An 18,370-nucleotide genomic window follows, 5' to 3' on the forward strand; every position below is an offset into this window, starting at 1 on the left:
GGAGGCAGCCACCTGGGATCCTCAGGCCACCTCCAGACCCACAGGCGTTGTGCCGGGTCCCGGGGTTCAGGGAGTGAGTGAACTGGGCGTTGGCAGGGATTGGCTGGTGCCCTTTGCTAGCTGGGTGGGGGAGGCGGAGCCCGTTGGGTGTGGTTTGATGGGCACTGAGTGTTCTTTCCTCTAAGGGATGGGGAGCCAGGCCTCCAAGGCGCAGGGTTCTTTGGCGTGTGGACAGTGTCAGGACCTTTTCATTTCAGCTACTTTAACTGCGGTCAGTCTGACAGAAGTGAACCTCTATTAATTTCAATTCCAGGATTTTGGTTTGAGACATCGGGCCTTATTTCGCTGGACTCCCAGTCCTAATTCCTTTGGTGCTGATGGTGAACCTATTTGGCGTTTATTATATATATATATATTTTTTTCCCCTATTACAAATAAACTCATTCAAAATTATCACCTTCGTTCAGTTTTATAGTATTTTCTTTTTAAGTCTTAGGTTGTAGGTATTATTTAGGGGTACTCTTTAAAAAGAACAAAATACTTGGAACAATGGGGAATAAATTTGCCAAGGTAATTCACCTTTAATTGTGATCTGAATTTCAGTTGTATTATTATTCTTGTGCCTATTCATTCAGCAGTTATTGTTTGCAGATTTTAGTGATATATCGGCCTAAAATTGAGCCCAACTTCTGCATTCTTGGCAGTTTATAGTTTGATGATTCAGTATCACCATATAAATAGGATGATACAACATTAATACAGAATACTATTATAAAACAATTTGTGCATATTACTATGTTAGGAACATTTATTTCCTTTTGAAGACGAGATGTCATTTATGATGCATCGTATATGATTGTTTCTAAAAATGGATAGAGCACCAATAACATTAGTGTTTGATTTATGTTTATTTTGCCAATGCTGTTGATATTAATAACGATTTGGTTACATTAATTTCACTAATAATTTTTTGTGTGGTGGTTTGGCAATAAAATTTAGAAATCTTTGTATTTCAATGTGTATTTTTCCTTTGCTATTCTGGCAATTTATTAACTATGTAATTTAATTAAAATTAAAATTAAATTCATGAGATGTAGGTACTGTTTATTTTACTTGTGAGAAAATGAAGTTTTCAGGAAATTTATAACTATATTTTTCTTGTACAAAGCAGACAGTTCAGAATATTTTCATATGTCTATGAAATATTTTTGAGTATGAGTGATATCAAGATGGTATCTTAATCTAGCCTATATATAGACATATATATCTACTCATCTTCATGTAATATTTGATCGGTAATTTGTACAGAAGTAGAAGAGTTTAAATTTTGCTTTTGACACATCGTTGAACGCTTATCGGTCTCACCGGTGTTTCCTCGCTGAATCTACTTATTTAGATTTAGCCTTACTGTGCTCATTTAGCAGTGTTTGGGTGGCATGATAAGATGTACACCTTAGAGACTGGGGAGAAAGAACACAGCAGGTGAGGGACTTTTCTTGCATGCAGCCTATTGTGTTCAATTTAACGCTCCCAGAAGCATGGCCTGTGCTGATCCCTGAGCATACAGCAAGGTTCTAAATCCTGAGCACAGGCAAATGTGGTCCCATACACACATAAAATAGATGTTTTTCTCTAAAGACTGGATATTGGGGCTGGAGAGATCGCACAGTGCGTTAGGCTCTTGCCTTGCACCTGGATTCCTGGTGGCATTCCACATGGTTCCTTGAGCACTGCCAGAGTTGATTCCTGAGCACAGAATGAGGAGTAACCCCTGAGCATCTATCTCTGGGTGTAGTCCCCCCCACACTCACAAAAGTATATTTAGTAAAAGCAAGGAAATGTTAGTGTTAGAATCAATGGCAATTTTGTGCTGCCCCCTCCCCCTTTTTTTCAGTTCAACAAGACATTAGGGAGCATAACAGAAAATACAAGGGAGTGGCTTATTTTCTAACAAAATGAAGGAAATAGAACCCAAACTATCTGAGCACGTCTAAGGAGACACAATTCCCTTCCCTCCCGCCTTAAAAAAATAATAATAATAATAATAGGGGCTGGAGCGATAGCACAGAGGGTAGGGCGTTCGACTTGCACTCGGCCAACCCGGGTTCAAATCCCAGCATCCCATATGGTCCTCTGAGCACCGCCAGAAGTAATTCCTGAGTGCATGAGCCAGGAGTAACCCCTGTGCATCGCCGGGTGTGACCCCAAAAAAGCAATAAATAAATAAATAAATAAATAAATTGGCATTTATCTCGTCTGTTAATTTCGAAAACAGAAATTTAACACGAGGTACATAGCAAGCTGAAAAGAGTACATACGGATGAGAACAAAACGGAAAGTTAGTTTTCAAGTTGCATCAGACACTGAAAAATTGAAAGTCGATTTCAACCTGGCAATTGCAGGGTTTTGTTTACTTCCCCCCAGGAACATCAGTTGGAAACTCCTGTGCTTGCAAGACATTTTAGTCGCTGGGGGACGGAGGGGGCGGAACGAAAGGCACAGTCCTTGGTTGTGGGACGGACCTAGGTCCTATCTGTCCGTCCTTGCAAGTTTCCCCCAGGTCTGGGACCCACACGTGCGGCAGAACTAGGTTCTGTCCCACTATGGTGGTCGTTGCTGGCCGGATTTAGAGGCCACCTGAAGTATCTTGGAGCGCCAGGTGAGGAGAAGGTGGCGGAGTCCTATGAGCTTTCTGGTCTATCCCAACTCACGCCTTTGGGGGAACCCCCAGGGGTAACTCATTCACCCAGAAAAAGACAACACCGCTCTCCTCGAGTGCCCGCCAAGTGTTAGTTTCAGACGTTTGCAAACCAGTTTCCCTCCTGTTTCACTTTCTCTGCATTCCAGTGCCAAGTCACTGGGATGGGTGTTCAGATTTAGAAATTAAGTATACGAATTAGTTTTACCGGCAGGAAAGAAAGTAGGATCTGGTGGTAATTGTGTACAGTTTGCAAATTAATTACCCTTGTGTGCCCCCAGTTTCCTAGTCTCAATAACTTATATTGAACTTTGGAGACAGAGAAAAACGTTAAATGACTTAGGGAACCAGAGAATCTCTTTTCGATGCTAGGTTTTCTAACTGCTTGCCTCTGTCCTAGTAACCCAGGGAACGTATTTAAATCATTTGGGTTGGTTCTTAGCTGCTGGTTATCTGGTAGGAGATTGGACCCCAGTGACAAACCTCTTCGTTAGGGAGGTATTTTAGAAAACAACCAAAGAGAAAATAATTATTCTCACTCTTTTCCCTGTTGACCCAAGTTTGTAGCCAGTTACTGCATAATATAAGTTTTAGGCGTGTAACTTGAACACTGTTTAGTAAATAAATAAAAGTTGAATGCAGGAGAAATACAAGTCCTCTGATCTTTAGCCATTATTTTTTCTATTAATTTACTTTGTTTTTCCTGTGTGGTTCCGAGTCCTATATTGAAATTTATGAGTACCTTTTGTGTTTGAGACATCAAAAATATTTAAAAGTATATATTTTTATATATAAAAGCACTATCTTTTATTTTGTGTAGGTAACTTAAATGCTTCAGATTCCACCATTTTAGGTTCACAGAGATGTGTTTACCGAGGAGTAGTTTCAAACACATTTCTTGAACCAATTACAATGAAAAAAACAACGCTTTTAGAAGGCTTTTGTTGAATTTCAAAAGTACATTTTCCTCTGTATTTTAAGAATTAAAGTTTACAAAAAAATATTCAAGTATTACTATCTCAAGAAGTATATAAATTACCTTTTCTTTAATCTGGAGGGACACTATAGATAAAATGAGTGTGAAGACCGATATGTGCTCAGTTGAATGTTATAAAATCATGATTAAGTTGATAATTAAATTGATTTGTGCAGCATTGATACACACCTTTGGTTAAGCAATCTTGTCAGAAACTATTCATGACCGATGTGCAAGATTTTGAGACTAATAAGCTCCTTTACTTTTTGGATGTTCATGCAATCTTTTTTTTTTTTTCCTTTTGCTTTTTGGGTCACAGACGACGATGCACAGAGGTTACTCCTAGCTCATGGAGTCAGGAATTACTCCTGGTGGTGCTCGGAGGACCAGGGAATTGAACCCAGCTTGCATGCAAGGCAAATGTCCTACCCGCTGTGCTATTGCTCCAGCCCCCATGCAATCTTTTTATAGGGATAATCTCTTTATGCAAAGTTAAAATGAAGATGTATATTTGGTATCATGAGAAAGATACAGAAACCCACATGAAATTTACAGAGATACAATTAATAATCTCTTCAGACATACAAACAGCATATTCAATAAAAATTTGAATATTCTTTAGACTTAATTAAAAATCAGACAAGCTTATTTTGGAAAAATGATGACTGAATAATAAACTTTCACATCCTTTTAAAAAATGGTTTACAGCTTACCAGGCAATATTATAAATTATATTTAGAAATAATTCCTGATTTTTTTACATAAATTAATAACTTTTGCTTATTTAAGATGATAAGTCTTACTGTGTTTTATTAATTTGCTTTCCCTTAGGTCTTGCCTTTTTTAAAAAATTATGGCATTTTTTGAAAAAAAATCTTAAATCGTATTATTGTATCTTTTTCTCCTAGATTTCTGATCTACAGAATGCTTCGATACCCATATATTTGTAAAACCTATAAAGAATTTCTTTCATGCTGGGCGGAATCTGCCATATTTCATTTAGGTAGCTGGCAAAAGAAAATACATGCTACAGCAGGAAGATACAATGAATCTGAAGTCCAGAAACAAACAGATCAAACTGGAGCTAGAGATTCTGAAGCTCTGACTAAATTGCATATTCCAGTAATGGTGGATGAAGTTGTTCGTTGTTTGGCACCACAAAAGGGACAGGTGAGTTGATGTTAAGAAAAGAAATTTATAAAATTGCAACATTATTCAATTTATTATGGATTGAATTATTGAATGGTTTATTTGAATAACTGTATTAATTATTATTAATTGAATTACTAATTCAATTAGTCAATATTATTCAACATATAGTAGTCACAGTATTAAAATGTACAATTCATTTTTTAAGTATATTCACATGGTTATATAAGCATCATCACTGTATAGTTCACAAACATTTTTATTTCCCATATAGAAACTCTTGTGACCACTAGCATTTTCTTTCTGTTGACATCCTCCCTTTCCTTTATCCCTAAAAGCTATTGATTTTTTTTCTCTCTTGTTGGAATTGCCTGTTCTGATGTTTTATGTACATGCACTCATAATATGTGGCCTTTGTTTACTGCCTTTTACATTGTGTGTTTTAAGATTTGTCCTTGGTGTAGCATGCATCTATCAACATTCCTTTTTGTACTCAAATCATTCCATTTTGTGGCTGCACCACTTTTTTTTTTTTTTTTTAAATTCAGTAGTCAAGCTAAGGTCATTTATATTTCCACATTTTGACTATTGTGAATTTGTGAATAATGCTTCTATGAATAGTCATCGAAAAGTTTTTGTGTTGGCATATATAAACATTTTCAATTTTTTTGTATGTACTTAGAAATGCAATCGAAATTGGAATATGAAAATACTCTAAAATTTACATAGTGGGACTGGAGCGATAGCCCAATGGGTAGGGCATTTGCCTTGCACGCAGTCGACCCGGGTTTGATTCCCAGCATCCCGTATGGTTCCCCGAGCACAGCCAGGAGTAATTCCTGAGTGCATGAGCCAGGAGTAACCCCTGTGCATCATTGTGTGTGACCCAAAAAGCAAACAAACAAACAAACAAAAAATCTACATAGAGATCACGAAACTGTTAGCTTTCTGAAAATTAAGCACAATTATAAAATAAATCTTTATCTTTGTTCATGAACTGTTCTATGCTATATGCATAAGGTGTATTAGAATGGCTCATATAAAAGTCATTAGTAATATGCCTTAGTTTGCTTCATCATAGAAATATTTAGGGGAGAAGTAAGAATAACAGACTAGAGAATATATTTTGTTTGAGGCCCTGGCTCGATTTTCACCTCTGCATATTCCTTTGAGCAACCTTGGAGTAAACCCTGAGCACGGAGCTAGACAAATTCCCAGAGCACCACCCAGTGTGGCGCCAAACCCCCTCCACCCCTGAATAAAAGAACAATATATTTGGTTATTTTGTTCTCAGTATGTGTATTTATAATGAACAAATAAATCTAACACTCTTTTTCTGTGATGCTGGTGATTAAATTAAGACTCGCACATGTTAGCGATGTGCTGTACCACTGAGCTACATCACCAGTCTCCTATTCAGAATCATTTATTTTTGAAGTGAAATACTTTGTTTAAAAAAAGGAGGGAGGGAAGAAGGAAGAGAAAGAGATGAAGAGTCCAAGAAAGAGGAGTAGCATGTTCAAGAATGTAAGATCAGGAGAGAGAGGAGGAAGAGAGGGAGAGAGAGCAAGAAAGAGGAATAACATGTTCAAGAAAGAAAGTGGGCTCAGGGAAGAGAGGAGGGGAAGAGAGAGACAGGGAGAGGGGGAGAGAGAAAGAGAAGGGAGAGACAGAGGCAGAGATAGAGAGTGAGAGAACACAAAAAACCCACGCTTTTAAGAGATCTTGGGCTTCTCTATAGAGAGACATGTGATGACTCATAATAGAGAGTCATCACATAATAGAGATTCCAAAATGTTCATGAAAAGTAAGTTAAAAAATTAAATTAAGTTTCTTTTTAAGTGCTGGAGATAAAGTACAGGGGAGAAGGCACTTGCCTTCCATGTAGCTGACTCTGGTTTGACCCCCAGTAATGCGTATTTATCGCTTGAACACCCTATCTCCAGGAGTGATTCCTGGGCAATGAATAAGGAATAAGACCTGAGCATAGCTGGGTGTGGTCCAAGAACAACCATTAAAAAAAAAAAATCAAAACAAAACAAAAAATCCCAAACCCCAAAATCTCCTGTTGAATAAGATTACAAAATAATTTCCTCTAAATAATGAAAAATGCAAGGATAATAATACTCATACCCAAATGTGATTATAAAAAACTGTACATACATAATATTTATTTATCTATATATGGGTAAACAGGAGCAGTTAATTAAAAAGTGGAACAGAATTCAGTAGCTCAAATATGACTTCCAGAATCAGAAACCAAATTTCATTTTATAAATTTGCTGAAATTGCTAGTAAAACCAAATAGTTATTTTATTCATTTTTGTGTATTTATTTATTTTTTTGGCTATACCCAGTGATGCTCAGGACTTACTTCTGGTTTTGCACTTAGGGGTCACTACTGGTGGGGTACCAGGAATAGAATTGAGGTTCGATGTATAAAATGCAAGTGCCCTGCCTTAGTACAATTGCTCCAGCCTATAACCAAATAGTTAGCATTAACTCATGAAGAAGGAAATTGATGAAGCAAGAATTCCATGCAGTTCTTTTTTTTTTTTTAAAAAAAACTAAATCAGTATTGTTTAAAAATCAGGTGGAGTAAAATTAGATTGTTGTATAATTTGACCCATTTCACTGTTTTATTCTGCTTAAATGCCGGACAAATCAATGTTCATTTAATTTGACATTTCTTTGTTCAACTTTGAGTTGGGTTTTCTAGTAACTTTTTATTGAAAATTTATTTTTTATAAATGGTATTTTTAAAAAGTTTTTTGTGAGGTACACTTAGAGCTGCTGTCATATCTTACCTTTCCTGAAGTCTGGCAGACAGCTTTATTCGCTGTTCCCTTAATCTTAAAGTAATAAAGAACTGGTGACAGCCCTTGGACAGGAAAGGTCTTCATTTCATTCAGAATCAATTATTTTCATCTTTTCTTCCTGAGTCTTTTCCCCAAAATCATTTTCCTTTGCAAACTATGAGTCATACAGTCACTTTTATCAATCACCCACTTAATTACTGTTTTTCACATTGACTTCAATGGTGGATTTACAAATGAATCTTTTGATCATAACAGGAACTTGAAAAAAAAAGCAGCTAAATGTAATTTCTTATGAAGCCTTGAGAATTGAATAGTTGTTCCTTTTTCTTAAAATATAATAAGAGGTGCTTACTGAAAATAATTTTTTGGGTGGTGGGGGTTGGGGCCACACCCAGCAGTGCTCAGGACTTACTCCTGGCTCTGTGCTCAGGGATCACTCCTGGTGGTGCTCAGGGGATCATATGAGGTGCCAAGGATCAAACCCGGGTCTACTCATGCAAGGCAAATGCACTACTTGCCGTACTGTCTTTTTATCACCCTCCCCCCAAGAAGTTTTATTTATTTTACACTGTAATATTTTTTATATATAAATTATTTGTAGATACATTTAAAATATTTACTAGCTACTATTAAAAGAAACTGTCACTGTATCACTGTCACTGTCATCCCTGTTGTTCATTGATTTGCTCGAGTGGGCACCAGTCAAGTGCCAAATCACCAGTGGGCACCAAATCTCCATTCGTCCCAGCCCTGAGATTTTAGCAGCCTCTCCTTACCCATCTTTCCCAATGATTGGAGGCTCTTTCAGGGTCAAGGGAATTAGACCTGTTATTGTTACTGTATTTGGCATATTGAATATGCCACGGGGAGCTTGCCAGGCTCTTCTGTGTCCGCAGGATACTCTCGGTAGCTTGCCAGGCTCTCTGAGAGGGATGGAGAATGTATATCAGAGAATACAAGCAAGTATGTTAAAACCATACTTGGGAGGTGGGTCGCTCGGGATAAACCAGGAATGGGTTTATGCCCGGGAGCTAAGTGAGAAGGTGCAGAGTGAGAATGAACATCCAGAAATGGCATAGCTCAGTGCCTGTGCCCATGCTTTGCTGGTGGACGGCCCAGGGTTCAACACCCAGCACCACACGGTCCCCATGCATCACTTTCAAAACAAACCAACAAAACCAGCCAGGAACCTTTTCGAGGGGATGATGGCGTGGGGGAAGGGGAAGGCACATCCAGCTGTGCTCAGGGCTTAGACTCCTGGCTCTGTGCTCAGGGATCACTCTTCCAGCCAGGTAGCTTGAGGCAAAGGGTTTCCAAACTGAGGGAAAAACCAGCTATCTCAGGTTTGAGAGCCAGGCAACACTTGAATGATGCCCACTGTCCCCTCTGTGACTGCCTCTCGAATGATTCATTGCTTTACCACATCAAACTGTGAAACCGTGGAGACCGCCTGAAAGATGCAATGTCCTCACCTGTCCCAGGGAGGGTGACAGAGAGGCAGCCACTTGGAGAAAATAGGAACCTTCCAAATAAATGCAACTCCGGGGAAATAGGAAGAAGAGCTCAGGGGTAGTTGGTCTCGGGCAGGGAATGGAATTGAGAGTTATGCTCTTCTGTGGGGGTGATTCCATTGTTTTAAAAGCCAGCTCTCTGCTTCTTAGCTGACTAACCCAGGCACTCTCCCGTTTCCTGCTGCATCTGCTGATGCCCACAGGAAGTTTCTCAGTGGTCCGAGTCCTTAGCTCCAGAGGAAGAAGTGACGTTGGTCCAAGTTCCTCAGAGTTCCCACTGCGCAAAGGGCCCTGGTTAGGAAGGGCAGGAGAAGAAAGGGGTTTTGTTCATGACACTAATGACCTGAACATTTTTTCCTAAGATGCCTTATTGAGTAAACTAGCTCACAGACATCTGAGATTAATCTGAGATTCTCAGATTAAAAGAAACAAACCTGTTTTTTTCTCCCCCCACCTCAGGTTCCACACAATGAATTAGATATATCATAATTGTTTATTCTTGATCAGCTTTTTAAAATACTCTAAAAATGCTCTTATTTCTGGAAATGTTTTAATGTAGGCTACCTTGATCAATTTTTTTTTTTTTATTCTGTTTCTGGAATCAGGAGAAAATAAACCTGGTGCTTCCTAGGTGAAGATGCTACTAGTTTTATTTATGTTGTTTGTTTTTGGGCTTTGGACCATACCGGTCAGGGCTGTACTCAGCATGGTCCTTGGATTCACTCCTGTGGTGCTCAGAGGACCATATTTGGTGCTGGAGATTGAATTCGAGCCTCCTGTACCTAAGGCACACACTCTCCTGCTGAGCTCTGTGTGGTTCTGAAGGTGATATCAGTACGGAAGAAAGAATATTTTGTATTCATTGCTCAGGAGTAGTGCTTGTGGGCCCTACTTGATGACTTGTGTTTCTATAAGAATGATCAGTTATGAGGAAGATGAGGAACAAGCTAGAACTAGAACCAACTGTAGAACTAACACTAACTGTAGCATTTTGGATAAGGAACTCTGGTGGCAGCAGAACTGATTCTGCATGCACATGAGGAAATAAAATTTATTTCATCTGGCCACTGGGAAGATTAGGCAGTTTACCACTGTACATTGCTGAAAAATATATCTTCCAGATAATATGACAGCAGTAAACATTATATGTTATCATCATAGGGATAGAAAAGGTTAGGTTGGTAGCTAGCAATGGTGGAAATAAAAGTTCCAACAAGTCTGATTAAATAATTAATTCCTTCTGACGAAGGAATAGGTACAAAAGCTGAGAAAATGACTCAACTGATTCAAATTCAATTATGGTATGTGAGAAATAGCTGAGCAGTGGGGCACTTATCTTGTGTGTATGAGATCTCGGGTTTTTCCCTAACTGACATGGCAAAAACAAGCCAAATGCCCTCCAAAATAGATTATGATGGGGAATACCAGGCTAAGTTTATAAGATTGGTTTTATAAATATTTTAAATAAGTGTTAACTATTTCGATAGTCTTAGATTTTAATATTAATTTTGTTTAAATTTGCATAAGTTGTCAAGGTATTATGTTAATTGTCTATAAAATAATTATGCTCTGTACAATATGCTTTTTCTTAAAATTAGTACTAGTATTTCAATTGGAAATCTTTATAATCCTCAGTGGAGAGTAAATGTCAGAGAAATCCTAAGAACACGTTTGCTCTGTTTAAATATTGAGACTTTTTTCCTTTGGAAGTAGAAGTTTTTATTTGTCTTCTAATTAGGTATAAATCCTGCCTATATCATAAGCAACAGGATGGATGCCTTGGCTCATATTTGCATACATATACACATGCTTAAAACTATGTATATATATTAAAATATTAGGATTCCAGATGGAATGAATTTTGTCAAAAGTGGTATTTCCATTCTATTATTTTTTAAATTAAAAATGTTTCTTTGAAACAGTAAGTTTTACTTTGCATTATATTATTATTTGAAAACTTGTCATTAAACAAATTTTATACTAAGTAACCTTTATCGAAATAACTTCTGGAATGTGGTATTTCTAATTCTGTGTTGGTAAATATTTTAACATCTGGTCTGAGGGTTGGGCCATCATATAAAATTTTTAAAAGAACAAAAACCTTGATTTATTTTGTTTGCATATTTCCCCCATGCTCATATTTTTAATAATAATTTATTTCAAGATACTTATCTGATATTACTAAATGTAGTTTTAGGAAAAAATATGTATAGTTAACTCATTCCAACTAGTGTGAACAAGATTGGATGTGATTGCAGTTCTGGATAAGTTGCAAAACTCTTTTTCTTTCTAGTTTATAATCCACATATAAGACAGTTAAGAACAGTATTGCTAGTATAAATTTATTTATATAACTTGCTTATTAAATTTATGAAGTAGATTGACTGCTGAACTTTGAAATTAATATTTGTGTATTTGTTTTGCAATTTGATTCACTGAAGTAGTTATAAGATGTAATAGACTTTAAAAATTCTTAAATAAAGGTGGTAAGATAATTTTTACTAAAATCAAAGGAGCATTCTGTTATTAATCTATTAAATCACTTTGGCAAGATGAAACAGTTATAAATACATATATATCCATGGCTAATCATCAAAATATGTATGAAACAAAATATATAGAAGTTTAGGGAGAAGTAGAATTATAGTATTAGTTGGAGGCTTAGTACCTCTTTCAGTAAACAACAGAACAAAATGGATAAATAAGGAAATAGAGGCCTTAAATACCACAATTAGCAAACTAGATCTGATAAACATAAAAATCATTCTACTCAACAGTAGTAGCATACATACTTGCCTTATATCCATGAACTATTTTCCAGTAACTCCAGTATATTTCAATCCACAAATCAGATTTCAATAGTTTTTAAAAGATAGCATCATCATCATCATCATCATCATCATCATCATCATCATCCCTTTGATCGTCAAATTTCTTGAGCAGTCTCAGTAACGTCTCCATTCATCCTAGTCCTGAGATTTTAGAAGCTTCTCTCTACTCGTCCTTCCCAATGATGCGGCATTGGAGGATCAGGGGGATGAGACTCAGCTTGTTACTGGTTTTGGCATATTAATACACCATGGGGATCTTGTAAGGCTCTCCCATGTGGGCAGGAAACTCCCGGTAGTTTGCCAGGTTCTCCCAGAGGAAGAAGTAGGCTATAAGATGTTGTGTGGCCACGCACTTCCGGGAGCTTGGTTTTAAGTTTCTGGATGTTAGCCATTGGTGAGATTACACGGTGCCGGGGGCAGTCCCTGGGTATGACCGCCAAGCTATGGAAAATGGGAAATCTGGGTGGAAGAGGCCCAGTCCCGATCCGAGCAGTCTTGGAGGTCTCAGCCCCGGGTCCCACACACCTGGGTTCCTCTGCCAGTACCTTCATGTGTGAGGCTCGTTAGATAGCATAGAAATATAAGATAAGATAGCATAGAAACAATTTTTCTGACTTTAGTGTCACGAAGTTAGAAACTAAGCGGTATAAAAATTGAACAGTTTGTGAGTTTGTGGTAAATAAACAGCACACTTATCTCTTTGTGAATGATATGATTTTATTTTTTGAAAACACTGTAGATTACACACAAGCAAACAAATTCTTTAGAAGTAATGATGAATGAATTCAGTAAAGTAAAATGGTACCAAAAACAACTTAAAAAAGTACTGCACTTGAACAATTTTGAAAATAACACACTTGAAAATAAACAACCAATAAGACAAAGAGAAATCACAAGAGAAAGTAGAAAATTACAGAGATAGGTAAAACAAAATGTAGCTTATGGTTTCCAACAGAAAAAAACATATTTATAACCCTTTACATTGAAACATAGCTATAAACATGAAAGATCATAAAGGTTTAAAAAATTATTAGAAAATAAAAAACAAAAGTGCTCCACATCACTAATCATCAGGGATATGCAGATCAAAACAACCATGAGATACCACCTCACACCATAGAGACTAGCACACATCCAAAAAAACAAAAGCAACCACTGTTGGAGTGGATGTGGGGAGAAAGGGACCCTTCTACACTGCTGGTGGGAATGCCGACTGGTTCAGCCCTTTTGGAAAACAATATGGACGATTCTCAAAAAATTAGACATTGAGCTCCCATTTGACCCAGCAATACCACTGCTGTGAATATATCCCAGAGAAGCAAAAAAGTATAATCGAAATGACATCTGCACTCATATGTTCATCGCAGCGTTATTTACAGTAGCCAGAATCTGGAAAAAAAACCCGAGTGCCCTACAACAGATGACTGGTTGAAGAAACTTTGGTACATCTATACAATGGGATACTATGCAGCTGTTAGAAAAAATGAGGTCATGAACTTTGCATATAAGTGGATCAGCATGGAAAGTATCATGCTAAGTGAAATGAGTCAGAAAGAGAGAGACAGACAGAAAGATTGCACTCATCTGTGGAATATAGAATAACAGAGTAGGAGACTAACACCCAAGAATAGTAGAAATAAATACCAGGAGGTTGACTCCATGGCTTGGAAGCTGGCCTCACATTCTGGGAAAAAGGCAGCTCAGATAGAGAAGGGAACACCAAGTAAAATGTGGTTGGAGGCCACTGGGGGAAGGGTGAAGCTTGCTGAATGTAGACTAGAGACTGAATACAATGGCCACTTAACACCTTTATTGTGAATCACAACACCTAATTAGAGAGAGAGAACAAAAGGGAAGACCCTGCCACAGTGGGGGGGGGGGCAGGGGGGAGATGGGATTGGGGGGGGGGTAGGGATGCTGGGTTTATTGGTGGTGGAGAATGGGCACTGTTGAAGGGATGGTTTCTTGAACTTTGTATGAGGGAAACATGAGCACGAAAATGTATAAATCTGTAACTGTACCCTCACTGTGACTCACTAATAAATAAATTAAAAAAATAAAAGAAAATAAAAAACGAGATAAGCCAAAGAATTCAAAGAGATCAATAGGACTGTAAATCTTAGGTAGTTGTAGACTAAGACGAAGATAAAAAAGAGGAATTCTCAGGTTTCTAAATTGAAAGTGACTGTATAACAATTCTGTAGAAATTGAAAGGATTATACTAGAGTTCAGTGACCACTTACCTGGTAACAAAATTGATAGCCTAGATGAAGTGGACAAGATCTTAGAAACACAAAGCTTGCTAAGACTGTCGTGAAGAAATGGAAAATCTGAGAAGGCCTATATTAATAAGATTGGCTTAATTATAAAAATAAAACTCTAGATAGAGAAATATCCTAGGTCCAAAGTATTTCATTGATAAATATTACCAAAGTAAGATTTAGTGCCTTTTTTCATGTTTCAAAAAAACTTGAGAAAGGACGAGGAATATTAATTTATCCTATTATGCTAACAATTCCTGGTACCAAAGCTAAAGGCACTATACAAATAATACAGATACATACCTATATCTATATCTATATCTTATGGACATTGTTATAAAATTCCTCAAGAAGATATTGGCAAATAGAGTTAAGCAGAGTATTAAATGAATTATTCACAACATCCAAGTGAAATTTATTTGGAAGGCAGGGATGGCTCAGTACATAGCAAATGGTAAGTGTAATGTCAGGTCACAATGATAAAAAAAAACTGTTACTGTCACTATCATCCCGTTGCTCATCAATTTGCTCGAGCAGGCACCAGTAATGTCTCCATTGTGAGACTTGTTGTTACTGTTTTTGGCATATCAGATACGCCACGGGTAGCTTGCCAGGCTCTGCCGTGTGGGCGGGATACACTTGGTAGCTTGCCGGGCTCTCCGAGAGGGCGGAGGAATCGAACATGGGTTGGCTGTGTGCAAGGCAAATGCCCTACCTGCTTTGCAGAAAAAAAAAAAAAACGTTCAGAGAAAAACATTTAACTAGTTTTAACACTGAGCAACTAGGAATCGAAGGAGGTTACCTAACCTCAAATATCACATAAGCAATAACTTGACTAACTTTCATGTGCAACGGTAAGACTGAAATGTTTTCTTGAAGATGAAGAACAAGGCAAGGATGTCTGCTTTCACCATTATGACATTACGTATTATTACCATTCTAGTTGGAGTCTTACACCAGGAAAAAAGTAACACAGATTTTAAAGAAAGAAAAACTATGTCTCTTTGTTGGTGATATGACTTTATTTTTTGAAAATCCTGTAGATTACACACAAGCAAACAAATCCTTCAGAACTAATGATGAATGAATTCTGTAAAGTAAAATGGTACAAAAGCAACTTTAAGAAATACTGTTCTGAAAATCACAAAAGTAGCTTCATTTCATCAACATATGAAAGATAAAAATAATTTCTAATTAACCATGATGAAAGGTTTATATAATAGAAAATGAAAACTATAAAATGTTTATATATATATATATATATAAAACATTGGAACTGACCTCATGTTCATGGGTTGGACTATTTAAAACTATTAAAATGTCAATACGCCAAAAAACTTACAGATTTAGTCATCATCACAATCATCGTCATCATCCTGTTGATCATCGATTTTCTCGAGCGGTCTCAGTAACGTCTCCATTCATCTAGCCTTGAGATTTTAAAAGGTCTCTTTACTCATCCTTCCTAATGGTGCCCCATTGGAGGCTCCTTCAGGGTCAGGGGAATGAGACCCATCATTGTTACTGATTTTGGCATATGAAAACGCCATGGGGAGCTTGTCAGGCTCTCTCATCCGGGCAGGAAACTCTCGGTAGCTTGCCAAGTTCTTCGAGAGGGAGAACTAGGCAATAAGCTATAAACTGCCGGGAACTTAATATTATAGTCTCTGAATGTTGGCTGTTGATGGGATTACACGGCACTGGAGGCAGTTTGTGGGTGTGACCGCCTAGCTACTGGAAAATGGGGGATCTGGGCGGAAGAGACCCTGTCCTGATCCCAGCAGGCTTGGAGATCACAGCCCCGGGTCCCACACACCTGGGTTCCTTTGCTGGTTCCTTCATACGTGAGGCTCGTTCGAATGTGTGGAAAGGGGCCTTGAGCATGGCTGTGACTGGGTTCTGGAGGTCTTCGGCTTTGGGGGCTCTGCTTGGGGAGGGGAGGGAAACTCAACTCACCCCCTCCGAGGAGCCCCGGTGAAGACAACCAGTCATGAGGGCAAGAGACTGTGTTGCTCTCTTCTGGGAACTTGGTTTTATAGTCTCTGGATGTTGGCGGTTAATGGGATTACATGGCTCCGGGGGCAGTTTCTGGGTGTGACTGCCTAGCTACTGGAAAACGGGGAATCTGGGCGGAAGAGGCCCAGTCCCGATCCGAGAGCAGGCTTGGAGTTCTCAGTCCTGGATCCCACACACCTGTTTTCCTCTGCCGGTTCCTTCATGTGTGAGGCTCGTCCGAACGTACAGATTTAACATGTGAATTAAAATCCCAAATTTCTTTGATCATAGAAACGCATTCTGAAATTTATGCAAACTCTGAAAGGACCTTATATATTTATTTTTATTTTTTGGCCCCATCTGGTAGTACTCAAGGTTTATTCCTGACTGTGCTTAGGGGTCAGGCCTGGCGGGTTTTGGGTACTATATGGGTTGCCATAGGTTGATTACCCGGGTATTTGCATATAAAGTAAACTCCCTACTCACTGTATTATTTTTCCATCCCTAAGACCTTAGTTAATCTTGAAAAAGAAGAATCAACCTTGAAGATTCTTATTTTTTGATTTCAAAACTTGCTTTAAAGCTACAGCAACCAAATCACTATAGTACTAGCATAATGGTACATGAACAAAGTGATAGAAAATAATAGTATCCAGAAATAAACCCTCTCATTAGTGCTCAAATGATTTTTGACAAGGAAGTCATTATTCCATTGGGAGTTTCTGAAGCACAGGCCAAAATAGAGAAAGGAGCCTGCTGAATTGCACTGGTACGTGAAATGGTCAGAACAGAAACAGCATTCAGTTTTGTAAGCAGAGAAAAGAAGTATTATTCAATAGGGAAAGGACAGTCTTTTCAACAAATTGTGCTAGGAAAACTGAGTGGTGACATTAAAAAGAAATTAAAAAATTGATTCTTACCTAACAATGCACAGAAATTAAGTCAAAGTTGATCACAAGTACACACATAACAAAGCTGTAGTATTTAGGAGAAATGCTATAGCTTTCCCCCAAAGCTATAATGTTTAGGAGAATCTAGTACAGGATAAAAGTTTTATGCTATTGAATTTGATAACTTTTTGGATATAGCATCAAAGTCCTGGTACTAGGATTAAAAAGAAATAAGTCGTGCGTCATGAAATTCAAAAAGAGATTTGCCTCCAAAGATAATTTTCCCATTGTAAAAGGACAAGCCCATAGAACAGCTGAAAATATTTGCAAATTATAGATTTGTTAAGGGATTAATATCGAGTATGTGTGTAGGAATTCTCAAACTCCACAGGAATGCAAGTGACACAGCTTAAAAAATGGAGAGAGATTTATTTCTCTAAAGTTATATGAATTCCTGATAAGTACATGAAAGATGTTTGACATCACTAATCTTTAGTGAACTACAAATCAGAATTAAAACGGGATACCAGTTTTGCATGCTGGAACACTAAATTCGATTCCGAGCTCGGCAGATGGTCCCAGGCTCACTGCTGGTTGTTGATCCCAAAGACAACACACACAGCAACAATGAAATTATATGTTGGAGAGACCAGAGAGATAGTAGAGTGGGTAAGGTGCTTGCCTTACACATGGCCGAGCCCAGTTCTATCGTCATCACCCTGTATTGTCATCACCCAGTTCCCTGAGCCCAGCCAGGAGTGATCAGTCCCTTTAATCAGAGCCGGGAGTAAGCCCCGAGTACGTCCAGGTATGGCCCCAAACAAAACAAAACTAGCATGTTGGCAAGCATGTGTAGACGTTAGACTTCTTATAAGCTGTTAGAAATTTTTAAAAAACAAAATGACTATGGAAAAAAAAAGGTCATTTTAAGGTGGCTTCTTAATTAAAAATAGATTTGTGAGAGAGGGAGGTCAGTGGGTTGAGAGTATGCTTTGCATGTAAGAGGACTGGGTTCACTGCAGAGTCAACTGAGCACTGCCTGGACCAACCTCCAGGCACCACTGGGCTTGACCTTTAACCCCCGAATAAAATTGTCATATAATTTAATGATCCTTATCTTTGGTTATATATTAAAAATAATTGAAAAGGGCTGGAGTGATAGCACAGCAGGTAGGGCGTTTGCCTTGCACAAGGCCGACCTGGGTTTGATTCCCAGCATCCCATATGGTCCCCTGAGCGC

At 38.1% G+C, this 18,370-nt stretch overlaps 1 protein-coding gene across 7 annotated transcripts in view; it reads left to right on the plus strand.

Annotated features, from left to right (window-relative positions):
• Positions 1-18,370, plus strand: part of METTL15 (methyltransferase like 15) — a 232,761-nt gene that overhangs the window by 125 nt on the left and 214,266 nt on the right. For 2 of the 7 annotated variants that reach the window (XM_055142052.1, XM_004607862.2), the window contains exon 2: positions 4,583-4,844. In XM_055142052.1, the coding sequence (XP_054998027.1) occupies positions 4,599-4,844 (246 nt within the window). In that variant the 5' untranslated portion in view covers positions 4,583-4,598. Of the gene's footprint in view, positions 1-3; positions 571-2,539; positions 2,660-3,997; positions 4,091-4,582; positions 4,845-18,370 lie in introns of those variants that run through there. The other 5 variants (XM_055142049.1, XR_008630685.1, XM_055142050.1 and 2 more) reach the window with 5 other exon arrangements.

The sequence above is a fragment of the Sorex araneus genome, chromosome 6 (genome assembly GCF_027595985.1).
Source record: "Sorex araneus isolate mSorAra2 chromosome 6, mSorAra2.pri, whole genome shotgun sequence".
Classification (NCBI taxonomy): Eukaryota; Metazoa; Chordata; class Mammalia; order Eulipotyphla; family Soricidae; genus Sorex; species Sorex araneus.